Source organism: Vipera ursinii, assembly GCF_947247035.1.
Source record: "Vipera ursinii genome assembly, chromosome: 3".
Classification (NCBI taxonomy): domain Eukaryota; kingdom Metazoa; phylum Chordata; class Lepidosauria; order Squamata; family Viperidae; genus Vipera; species Vipera ursinii.
The window spans coordinates 174190012-174202420 of NC_139516.1; the positions used below are offsets into that span (position 1 = coordinate 174190012).

The 12409-nt window shown below is 41.9% G+C and overlaps 1 protein-coding gene across 1 annotated transcript; it reads left to right on the forward strand.

Moving 5' to 3' along the window:
- Positions 1-273: 273 nt before the first annotated feature.
- LOC310638958 (DGAT1/2-independent enzyme synthesizing storage lipids-like) lies at positions 274-11846 on the forward strand (the record flags this gene model as incomplete). Its single annotated transcript, XM_083360319.1, has 6 exons — positions 274-292; positions 809-973; positions 2088-2281; positions 7785-7845; positions 8961-9100; positions 11742-11846. 6 exons carry the CDS (start codon positions 274-276, stop codon positions 11844-11846), a joined length of 684 nt encoding a protein of 227 aa, XP_083216445.1.
- Between the last annotated feature and the right edge of the window lie 563 nt (positions 11847-12409).

The window sequence follows — 12409 nt, forward strand, 5'->3', positions numbered from 1 at the left end:
AGAAGTTAGAGGACAGGAAATAATTGTGAAGAATGGGGGGTATCAAAAAAGATCTCTAGTCTCCTTCAAGACTGCAGGTACCATGTTCATGTCCCTCCCAAACTGAGACAGTGATTACCTCTCCAAACCAGATTTTTATCTCCCACCCATTCATGCATTCTGCTGCCATTTGTGTCTAACATAGAGGCGAGGAGATTTGTAAAATCAAGTTCTCAATTCACCAAGGACATACCAGAGAGCAACCTACCATTTCACTGAGGTTCATGGTCTAAGATGAATCCTAGGAAAAATGGTAAGACAGTGTGCACAGCTACCATTTTGGATTCTACTTAAGAGCAATCAACACAATTTAAATTTGAATGACTCTGTTGGAAAAGTGCTGTGCAAAACTAGTCAGATAGGAAGTTTCCCATTTGCTAGCATCCTAGATTGGAGTTGGCCATTATGCAAAAGGCTGGCAGCCTAGGATGCAATAAATGAGGTCAGGCAATGACACATTTTCACTTATCACCACAGTTTAGGCTCATGCTTGAACTCAGTCTATGTTCTGTCAGGCTCACTTGCTGTTGACAGATATTCCTAGAGATTAATGTAGTATTCAACTGTCACATATAATCAGAGCCCAACTTCCAGGATTCCTAGGAGAGACATTGATCATGTTGGCAGGGTTTTCTAACATGTTGCCTTGTTCAAGAGTGACACACTGTATTTTTATGCTGTTTTTCATTCTGTACATTGATGTTTTCAATCTTTAAGCATTAAGATGTTATTTATTTCTTTACTTATTGCTAAAATTTTACCTTTTTAGGTTATGAGATCATTGGTATGGAGAATATACCTAAAGGATCAGGGATGATTGTTTATTACCATGGAGCTACTGTTATAGACTATGCCTTATTTATAACTCATTTTTATATAAAAACTGGGAAATTAGTCCGTTCTGTGATTCATTATGGCCTGTATTTAGTACCAGGTATGTTAACCTTTAATTAAATTTTTATTTTATTTTTATTTATTTACAGCATTGGTGTAATGCCTTAAGTATTCTAAAAGTTCATTTTCTTGACAAAAAGGTCATGCCAAAGAATGAACATGCCATAAAATGGTTGCAAGATGTTTTAAAGCAAATGTTTTGTATGTGCAACTTGAGATCCATAAAGACATCCATAGCTACAGTGACTATATTTTCTTGGAAAAAATAAAGGACAGACCTGAAAAGTGGGCAAACTTGCAAAAGGAAAAAAAAATCCTTCATAAGGACTTTTTATGTTCATAACTTTGCTTTACAAGGAAAATTCAAAAGCAAAATGAAGAAAATTCATAATTAAAACAAATAAATCTAAACGAGAGCTTTCCAAAACAAAGGGCTATTCTTTATAATAATGGACATAGGATCATTATACTAATAGCTAATTTGTGTTTAGCTTACCACTCTGAAGATGACTATTTAGTTCCTATTCAGCATGCCAAATATATTTCTGTAAGGAGGCAGGTTTAATAGAAGTCATAATTCCAAAATCTAAAGAGAAATTCACTTGGACTAGAAACAAATGTTCCCTAAGATATAGTAGAATGAATTTACATAGTGTCACATCAAAAACATAGTGTCACATATTAGTATACATCAAAATGCCATACACTGGACTTGAACTGAAGAACATGTACAATAAAATATGTCTTCACACCAGGTACTTTTAACAAGAAAATCTTCAGAGCTCCCCATTAGAACAGGACACACACACACACAATTGACTGTTACATAATGAGTGCCTTAGTGAGAGAAGGAAACCAGCAAGAAGCTTACTCTAACTTGGGAAATGTGAATTTTCAAGTGTTTTGGAAACAATGTGGAAATGACAGAATGAGAGCTTTAGTGGATTCAGTCCATACCTGGCAACACGGTAATGTGCAGAAAAAGCCCATACCTTAAAACCAGCAGAATGCTTGGGGAAAAAGGCAGAAATCACAATAATTGTCATGATGATTATTATGCCATATTATACAACATGATGGTGATAGTCATAAAAAATTTATTCTTTGCCCCAAATATGTAACATGTTGTTTTCTTCTGATTTTTTTAAAAACAGGGATAAAACTGGCTTTTGATGTAGTGGGTTGCATAAAAGGCAAAAAAGTAGAATGTGTTGAAATTCTCAAGAAAGGCGATTTATTAGGAATTTCGCCAGGTGGACTAAGAGAAGCAAACTTTAGTGATGAATATTACAACACGGTTTGGGGAACCGGCATAGGTTTTGCTCAAGTGGCTTTAGAAGCACAAGCGGTAAGTGATCTATTGCTCATGTTAAGGATCATGCCCCAAGAACTTAAGTGATTAAACTTCCATGTTTGTAATTAGACAATAGCTTTATTTGTTTATTTCAAAAAAATCAGGTCAGGCACAGGGCAATACATACTAGCTACAATGGCAATTATGTGACCTTCACACTAAGAAGGTTGTAAATGGCAGAGGTTGGGGCTGTAAGGTTATTCTTTTTAGCACTGTCATAACTTTGAACAATTGATAAATTACCTATATATTCCAGGTCTGAGATTAAAACATAAAGTGAACAAGATTTCACATTTAATATATTAATTTCTCAATGTCTCATATCTCCAGACATACTCCAGTGATTTAATTTAATTTATTAGATTTATATACTGCCCTTTCCTGAAGGACTCAGGGCGGTTTACAGGGTATTTTAAAATCAAACCAATACAAAATACAAAAGTTAAAAAACAATTTAAAAAGATTAAATTATCCCTAAAAATAAAACCCCAGTTAAAAATCCTCAGTCCTGGCCGGAAAGCTCAAAGAGCCAGGTCTTCAGGTCCCGGCGGAATGAACGAAGGTCAGGGGCAGTCCTAAGCTCCACGGGCAGCTGGTTCCAGAGGGCAGGCTCACCGACAGAGAAGGCCCTCCCCCTGGGTGTTATCCGCCAGCAATCTTTTACTGGCGGCACCCTGAGAAGACCCTCCCTGTGTGAGCGCACTGGATGAAGGGAACTTGATGCTGGCAGCAGGTGTTCCCTCAAATAACCCAGACCCAAGCCATTTAGGGCTTTATAGGTCATTACCAGCACCTTGAATCTCACCCGGAGGGCAACTGGGAGCCAATGCAGCTCGCGGAGTAGAGGTGTTACATGGGAGTATCGGGAAACCCCCATCACAACTTGCGCAGCCACATTCTGCACCAGTTGAAGCCTCCGAGTGGTCCTCAAGGGCAGCCCCATGTAGAGAGCGTTGCAGTAGTCAAGACGAGAGGTCACAAGCGCATGAGTGACTGTGCATAGGGCATCTCGGTCCAGATAGGGTCGCAACTGGCGCACCAGGCGAACCTGGGCAAAAGCCCCCCTGGTCACAGCTCCTATGTGGTCTTCAAAATTGAACTGTGAATCCAGGAGGATGCCCAAGTTGTGAGCCCTATCAACCGGGGGTAACACCTCACCCCCCATCGTTAAGGATGGAATAGTCTGGTTGACCCAAGATGCCGATATGCACAGCCACTCAGTCTTGGCAGGATTGAGATGAAGCCTGTTTCTCCCCATCCAGACCTGGACCGCCTCCAGGCAACGGGACATCAAGGCGAGAGCATCGCTGGGTTGGTTCGGGGTGGAGAAAAAAAGTTGGGTATCATCAGCATACTGATGATAGCCCACCCTGAAACCACGAATGAGCTCACCCAGCAGCTTCATGTAGATGTTGAACAGGAGGGGCGAGAGAACTGACCCCTGAGGAACTCCGCAAACGAGAGGCCTCGGGGTGGATCTCTCCCCTCCCGTCAACACCGACTGCAAGCGGCCCAGGAGATAGGAGGAGAACCACCGTAAAACAGTGCCTCCCACTCCCAACCCCCTGAGACGCCACAGTAGGATACCATGGTCGATGGTATCAAAAGCCGCTGAGAGATCTAATAGGACTAGGACAGAGGAACAACCCCTGTCCCGAGCCCACCAGAGATCATTCACCAGCGCGACCAATGCTGTCTCCGTGCTGTGCCCGGGCCTGAAACCCGATTGGTACGGGTCCAGATAATCAGTTTCCTCCAGGAACAGAGGAAGCTGATGCGCCACCATGCTCTCAACAACCTTCGCCAGAAAGCAAAGGTTGGAGACTGGACGATAGTTATTTAAAACAGCCGGGTCCAGGACAGGCTTTTTGAGGCGGGGAAGACACCCTCCTTCAAAGAAGCAGTTATTACTGCCTGGAACCAGCCTTGTGTCCCCTCCCGGGCCACATAAACCAGCCAGGAGGGGCATGGATCCAACAAACAGGTGGTGGAGCTCAGCCTCCCCATGATCCTGTCCACATCATCAGGGGAAACAGGATCAAACTCAGACCAGATGACATGCTCAAGACCGATTCCTCCGCCTCAGACTCCGCCCAGTCAGAGTCCAAGCCGGCCTGGATCTGAGCGATTTTGTCCGTCAGATGATGACTAAACTCCTTGGCCCGTCCCTGTAAGGGATCCTCCCTCACCTCCTGGTTAAGAAGGGAGCGAGTCACCCTAAACAGGGCGGCCGGGCGATTATCTGCGGATGCGATGAGGGCAGCGAAGTAATTAGCCCTCGCCATCCTCATCGCAGCAAGATAAGACCTTATAAAGGTTCTTAGCTGCAATCAGTCAGATTCAGAATGGCTGGACCTCCAACCGCTCTCTAGACCCTGTCTCCGATGCTTCATCTCCTGGAGCTCTGCAGAAAACCATGGAGCCCAACGGGATCTGCGCCGGGTCACAGGTTACAAGGGTACAACACAGTTGAGTGCCTCAGCAGCCGCCTTTTCCCAGGCATCCACCAAGGCATCAACTGGGCTGTGAGTGAGGGCGATGGGTATAGACCCAAGTGCCATCTGGAACCGTTCAGGGTCCATTAGGCACCTGGGGCGGAACCATCTAGTTCAGGGGTGTCAAACTCAATTTCATTGAGGGCCGCATCAGCTTTACGGTTGCCCTCAGGGGGCCAGGTGGGTATGGCCTGGGTGGGCATGGCCTACTGGGTGGGCGTGGCTAGAGTGCATATGGCCTACTGGGTCAGCATGGCCAGCTCTACAACATTCGCATCAAGGGTGCCTATGGAGGCCTGGGCAGGAGTGGGACAGATCTGAGGGTCTCTGGCAGAAGGAGGGTCTCTGAGCCAGGACCAAGGTAGTGGGGGCCGTTCCCTCACTGTTTCCAGAATGGCTTCGTGGGCCACATGAAACCACTTTGCTGGCCAGATCTGGCCCCCGGGCCTTGTGTTTGACATGTCTGATCTAGTTGGTTCCGCCGCCCAGCAGCGGGGGGGGTGGCATAATGGAAGACCAGCCACAGGAGATGATGGTCAGACCATGACAGGGGGGTAACAACCGGTAAACCCCCTCCCAGATCATCCAACCACTGTCCAGACAGGAACACCAGGTCGAGAGTGTGTCCCCCCCACATGAGTCGGGCCTTGAAATACCTGGGTCAGGTCCATGGCCATCATGGAAGCCATGAACTCCTGGGCTAGCTCCGATGACCCTCCCAGGGAACGCAGGTTGAAGTCACCTAGCACTATGAGCCTGGGGAACTCCACCGCCAACCCTGAGAGGGTGTTGAGCAGCTCGGGCAGAGCTGTTGCCACACAGATGGGCACCAGGTATGTAAGCAACAAGCTCATCTGAACCCGATAACCACATCTCAGGAGGAGGGACTCACTCCCGCCAATCTGAACAATGGTGGTCTCCCGCGGGCATAAAGTCTCCCTGATAACCACTGCCACCCCGCCGCCCCTGCCCTGAGCCCGTGGCTGGTGTAGCACATGGAAACCTGGGGGGCATAACTTGATCAGAGGGACCCCTCCCTCCGAGCCCAACCAGGTTTCCGTAATGCATGCCAGATCTGCGCGTTCCTCCTCAATAAGGTCACGAACGAGGGGAGCCTTATTGGCAAGGGATCTGGCATTAAGGTAAACCAGCCAGAGCTCAGGGGCCTGATCACCCTCACCCCTGGGCAAAAGGGTGCTAACCGGAGGGTCGGAGCGCATCATCACTCGCAAGCAGCGGGGGCACGATCCCGGATGTCGATACGGCCCTCCGTGTACACACCTACTGCCATTCCCTATCGTTGTGGGGATTTGAAGCCCCACCCCAACACATCCAGAACCAGCCACCTCTAACCCAAGCCCCGACCCGCCGCGACCCCAAACCGGCCCGGACTGAGTGCCAGTTAATAATTTAAATAGAAATTCTGCAGAATATAAGCAGAAAATCATTCTATTAAAAAGTGAGGTACAACAAACAATACTTGTCAAATATGAAAGCACCAGAAAGAGAAAAAATAACCATTGAACTATTTTAAATTTCAAATCAGATAGCTCTAATAAAAGGGAGAACAAGAGCATGTAAGACAGTTTATGTCTATTCCATTCAACAAAGTAGATCGTGACCTGAGGATGTATTAAATCAGAACTGATTATTCTTCTGGGGCGTCTTTTCAGTGAACAAAAAGCTACCCTAAGAACTGAATCTGTATCAATGGAATGATTCAGAATAGGAAAGGAACAGAAAGAGGACCTGATGGGTGAATAGACAGACAACTTACCTCTTTAACCTTTCTAACAAATGCATTACAAAAATGGCAGGATCATATTACTAGGCTCAATATTCGATGCCAAATCAAGATAAAGATGGGCAGGGCACTCCAGAGGAAAAGCATATTTATCCTAGAGAGGACTGTAACAGCAAGCTTAAATAGGATCATAAAAGGTAATATTATTTCAGACATCTATGGACAATTACTGAGAGTAACATGGAGTGAAATCTATTAATCACACAGATTGTAAGATTAAAGAGAGCAATTCAGAAGCGTGCAAATGCAAGTAGACAAACAGGTACCACTTCGGTCGGAAGGTAACAGAGTTCCGTGCACCTCAGCATATAGTCACACTGGCCACATGACCACAGAAATATCTTCAGACAATGTTGGTTTTCCCTTGGCTGGGAAACAGAGATGAGCACTGCCCTCTAGAATCAGACAAACTGGACAGGGGAAACCATTACTTTTACCTTTAGAAAAAAAGATTGTAGGTTAGCATGGTGAGCATGTATTCAGTCAGTCATCAAACTGATGACCAAGAACTAAAAATATATTTTTGTCTTTCTCACTAAGTCATTTATAGCATAAAGATAATGAAAATTTAATGGGACAATTGACAAGTAGGATGGTAACTAATCAGAATATACCTAGGTAAGGGGAGATAACAGACACAAGAAAGACAGGATTAGAGTCATCTCAGTAAAAAGCTTAATATTGCAAAGGAATGTGATTCCTATTTCTGTATTTAGTGGCATTTGCAAAAGACAAAAAACCTGCCATCTTCTCCAAGTACTGGTGGAAGTAAAACAATGTGAGCTTTTCATTTCATTCTTAAAACCAAGAGGACTACTTTCCTTCCTGCAAAGGCATCAATGAAGCAATGAATGAAAAATGAAAGTACAAAAAAATGAAAAATGTACTGAGCTTTAGGAACTAGAAAATGAAGACACAACAAGGGGTTATATTATTTTCAAATCAGCTATAGGATGAGATTGTTATCGCAGATTCAGTGATGAAAACTCTTGTGGTTAATGCTTTACAAGGAACAGCATAAAATTGGTTGTAGTAACAGTTATACTTTATATTAGCACTTGTTTTCAAAGGACATGAAGCAGTAAACATATATTCAAAAGGTAAATGGACTTGACTTAATTTTTTTAAAAATCCCAAAACAAATTGAGATGTTTTCCAATTTGTACCAGTTTTTACATTTCTCTCTTTCCCTGTTTAGCCAATCATCCCCATGTTTACGCAAAATATCCGTGAAGCTCATAGAACAGTTGGAAAAACAAGTAAGCTTTTTTTAAACATCTTGCTGTAATTCATTCTATATCCCTTAAAAATTATTATATTAGCATTACGAGTAAGTACAGAATTTTAGAAATAGCAAAAGAAATTTCTTTCACTTAAGAATATTGAATATAGCCAGGTGGAGACTCTCAGAATATTTTAAACAATTTCTTCCAGGTTTTCTTACTCTCTAACTTTAATTGTCTTTTATGAAATAAGCTATTAATTGATATCCCTTCTTTCTCTGGATTGTTTATTTACAACCATACTGCCATGACTCTGCCAGAAACTGCTTATCATATAGTTCAGACGCGTCAAACTCATGACGTCATGTGACGTATTGGGACTGTTTTGCCATTGCTGGCAATGGAGTAGGTTCAGCTTCCACGTGACACATCCGGCCCGCGGGCTGGCAATTTGACACCCCTGATATAGTTGGTCCAGACTTATGAGCATAACTGGGACCAGAGCTTCCATAGCTATCTAGTCATTGACTGAATTGCACACAATTTTATGACCCTTTAGGCTGTAGTCATTAAGTGAATCATCGCAGACATTAAGCAAAAACATGGTTCATAAGGGAATCCGGCTTCCTCAATGACTTGCTTATTGGAAGCCCTCTGGAAAAGTTATAAATGGTGATAATATGACCTAGGTTGTTATAAATGCACACTGGTTGCCAAGTATCAAATTTTTTATCAAGTGACCATGAGACATTACAACAATTGTAAGTGCAAGGACTAATCATAAGTTACTTTTTCACCACCATTGTAACATTCAGTTGTTAAATGAATGGTTATAAGTCAAGGACTACCTGTATACAGTAGAAGGGAAAACCATCCCTATCATCCCTGCATTTGACAGGATATTTACCAAGCTTGTCTTCATTGTGTCTGTCCTTTCCTGTGGTTGGAATAGGAACAGAGCATTCTAATCATTCCATGTATATTATTTGATTATGCAAGAATATTCCAACCCCAGGATAATTTTTCATAACTCTGAAGTCATGGGTATTTATTTCTCCATTTAAAAGATGCACTGTAAATTTAAAAAAATTGAATACGGATTTCTATAACATTTCAAATTAATTTTGTCTTCCATTTTATTTCTTTTTCAGAGCTAATGAAATGGCTATATGAACGTTTTCGATTGCTTGTCCTTCCCATATACGGAGGGTTTCCAGTCAAACTCTGCACCTATATTGGAGAACCCATCCCTTATGACCCAAATATAACTGCTAAGGAGCTGGCTGAAAAAGTAAAGGCATTTGTCACTCAAACCAATCTTTTAAATGCATCAGCTTTTTATACAAAACATGCTTTAGTTTCAAGGTATACAAAGAGATAGTGCTTATATATTTTAAACATAACATGAATTTATCAATCCCTTCTCTCACTGAAATTGTCATTAGTAATCATGAAATTGGGGGGGGGGAATGTAAAGCAAAAAAAATGAACAGCTGCATCATACATTTTTGTACACTTAGTTAATACATTCCATTCTTATGATTAAGAAAAGGCAGCTTAAAAATATAAGAAATTCTGAGATCATGCATTCCTGGTGGGCTACCTATACATACAGGAAAATCAATCCAAGTCCACATTTTGTTTATAAAAGTAAGAAAACAATATCTTATAAATTTATCCAGATCTTACAAATTTCTTTATTTCTCTTCTTACTTTTCTTTCAAAATGTGCTTCCAAAATGAGTGGATCATGCATTACAATACTGCAATGCTTCCTTCATCATTTCACTCCCTTCACCCCTGCCTACCCCCAATACCTCTGCTAAGTGTTCTATTTGTTTGCCCCAATGTTTACTAAATATAGGTACTTGGATAATTGCTGCATGCCTGCTGAAATATGAATGGTGCCAATTGATGGAGAAGGGCAAATGTTATTTCTATCTTAAAAAAGAAGATAAGACCTGGATAGATTTGGGAAGGCTTTAAAAGCAGTCCATAAAATTACAAATCACTAAGATGCCTGGAAGAAATGCAGTGATTACTAGAAGCCAGTATTTTTTTATTTTTATTTTTATTTTAATTCCATTTATATCCCGCCCTTCTCCGAAGACTCAGGGCGGCTTACAAGCTTAGCAGTAGCCTTCATTCTATGTATATGCCTGCTTGTTAGGGCTTTCACACACACCCCCAAGCGGCATTATTACAAAGTCAGCTTATTGCCCCCAACAATCTGGGTCCTCATTTTACCTACCTGGGAAGGATGGAAGGCTGAGTCAACCTTGAGCCTGGTGGGAATTTTTCAAGAAATCTGTATGAATTTTTCAAGAAATCTGGCCAGATTAACATTATCCTACTTTATGGGTGGTCAATTTCCTGAGAAACTATGGAAATTCTTTGGATGTACTGTATATGTCTTGCTCTCGGAAAACATAACCCATCACATTATGAGCTCAGTAAAGCATTGATTAGATTAGGTAAATCTGGCATGAACATCTGTCTCAAAAACATTCAATATTACTTTATGACTCTTAAAGAATCTGTTGAAAGGGGTATTGCAGGATTTGGCTTCAGGTTGGGACACTTCAAAGCTTTTGTTCATGACTAGGATTGTAATGTAAAGAATGATTATGAAATTTGCAGATAATGCATGGTTACATAGGAAGAACAGAGAAGAAGATCAGGAAATTGACAACTTAAATCTTGTGAGGTACATTGATCCTTGAGAAGATGAGTCACATTAAGTATTGATCCTTGAGAAGATGAGTCACATTAAGTATTAAAGGAGGGTCACATACAAGGAGAAAATTATACTCCCAGAATATAGGACACAGAAAAGAAAGTTAAGTTACAAGAAGGTCAACTCCAGTGAAATAATAGGCAGATTTTTTTGAGAGTAAACACAGGGCAACTGGACAACCTGTTGTCTGAAAGTGTTGGCAGGATGGCATGGCAGAAGGCAAGGTTCATGACTACTGCTGCTTCTACTATGGGTTTAATCTTTATCTGCAACATTTAAACAGGTTTCCTGTGCCTCTGCAGCTGAGAATATATTCACAGTGCAATTTGTTTTTGTGAAATGATCTTCTTCCATTACAAATATAGCTATGAATGTATGTTTTTTTTAAAACAGTATTGTAATGGCCTAATTGAAGCCAGGTTCAGAGGAGGAGAAGTTGGAACCAGAGCCATTCAAGGGGGATGGCACGTCTCATTCAGCATGTTTGGACAGGGGCTGAGGATTATTGAGGGAGGTGGCCAACCAGAGGGAGAGCTGCCTGCCCTCACAAACACAGGGGAGGATTGGCTGCAAACAGGCAGTGGTGCTGATAGGCAGCAGATCCCCTCTGATGAGGAACAGCTGTCTCTTCCACTCAACCCAAGAGCACAGAGAGTAGAACATAGGCAAGCTCAAAGGAGGGCTATGAGGCTACTCTGGAGAAGGTCGCCCTGTCCCTCATCATAAGGAATACCTGGTGTGGGTTGACTGAATGAAAACTGGGGGGGGGGGGTGAGGGACTTTGTTTTTCTCAGGGACAATTGTTGGTTTTGGCTTACACTCTCCTGGCTTTGACTCATGCTCCTGCCTGTATCTTGCCTGTGCCTTGTGGACTGCCTTTTGCCTCATGGACTCGCTTTCCCTTGTGGACTTGCTTTTTGCCTTGTGGACTTGCCTTGCCCTTTGTACATTGACTCTGGACTTTGCCCCATGAGCTTGCACCTTTTCTTCAGACTTTATTGTTTACTGGCTTTTGTTGGGGGACTGAGGGTGGCTGCCTTCAGGGTAGTGTGGTGTGGAGCCTTACAGGCCATTGTAGGGCTGTTTGTTATGGCATTCATGAAGCAATAAAGGACCGCATCGATGCTTGCCTCTGTCTAGGTGACCTGGGTCATAACAAATATTGACTTTATACTGTCTTCTTCTGTATTTAACAGACAAAGATTGCACTTGAAAATCTTCAAGACAGACACCAGAGGCGACCTGGAAATATACTTAGAGCTTTATTAGAGCGATTTGATAAAAATAAGAAAGATGCTTAGTCTTTACATATTTTGTTATGGATTAATGATTTTTCTGTCATAATCCATATCCATATATACTTCCTAAATGCAATATTTTTATTGTTTGGAATGTATATTTTTCTTTTTATGGACTATACAATAAACAATGTTATAAAACTGTTTTAAGTATTGTTGTATCAGAATGATAATTATAGATATTATTTTTCTGCTGTAAATGAAATTATGATGTAATTTTCTCTCATATACAGTACAAAAGCACATCCATGGAATACCACCGAAAATAAGCAGGCCTGTGTGCATTGCACTCACTTTGCATCACTGATATATATATCATAATGTCACATTGAGGACCTCTCCTCAAGCATGGAAAACACGATAGAGCATGAAGATAGTTCATTTTTATGGGCTTGAAGCAAAATAGAAAAGTCCCTCTGCAATCTCCATATAGAAGCAGAGTGCCTAATTTTCCTTGTATTATTTCAAAAAGGCACTTGGATTAAGATTTGATTAAAATGTTTCATCCTTCTGAAAATCTGTATAGTCTTGGAAATGCCCAAACTTCCATGGAATAATTGCAGTGG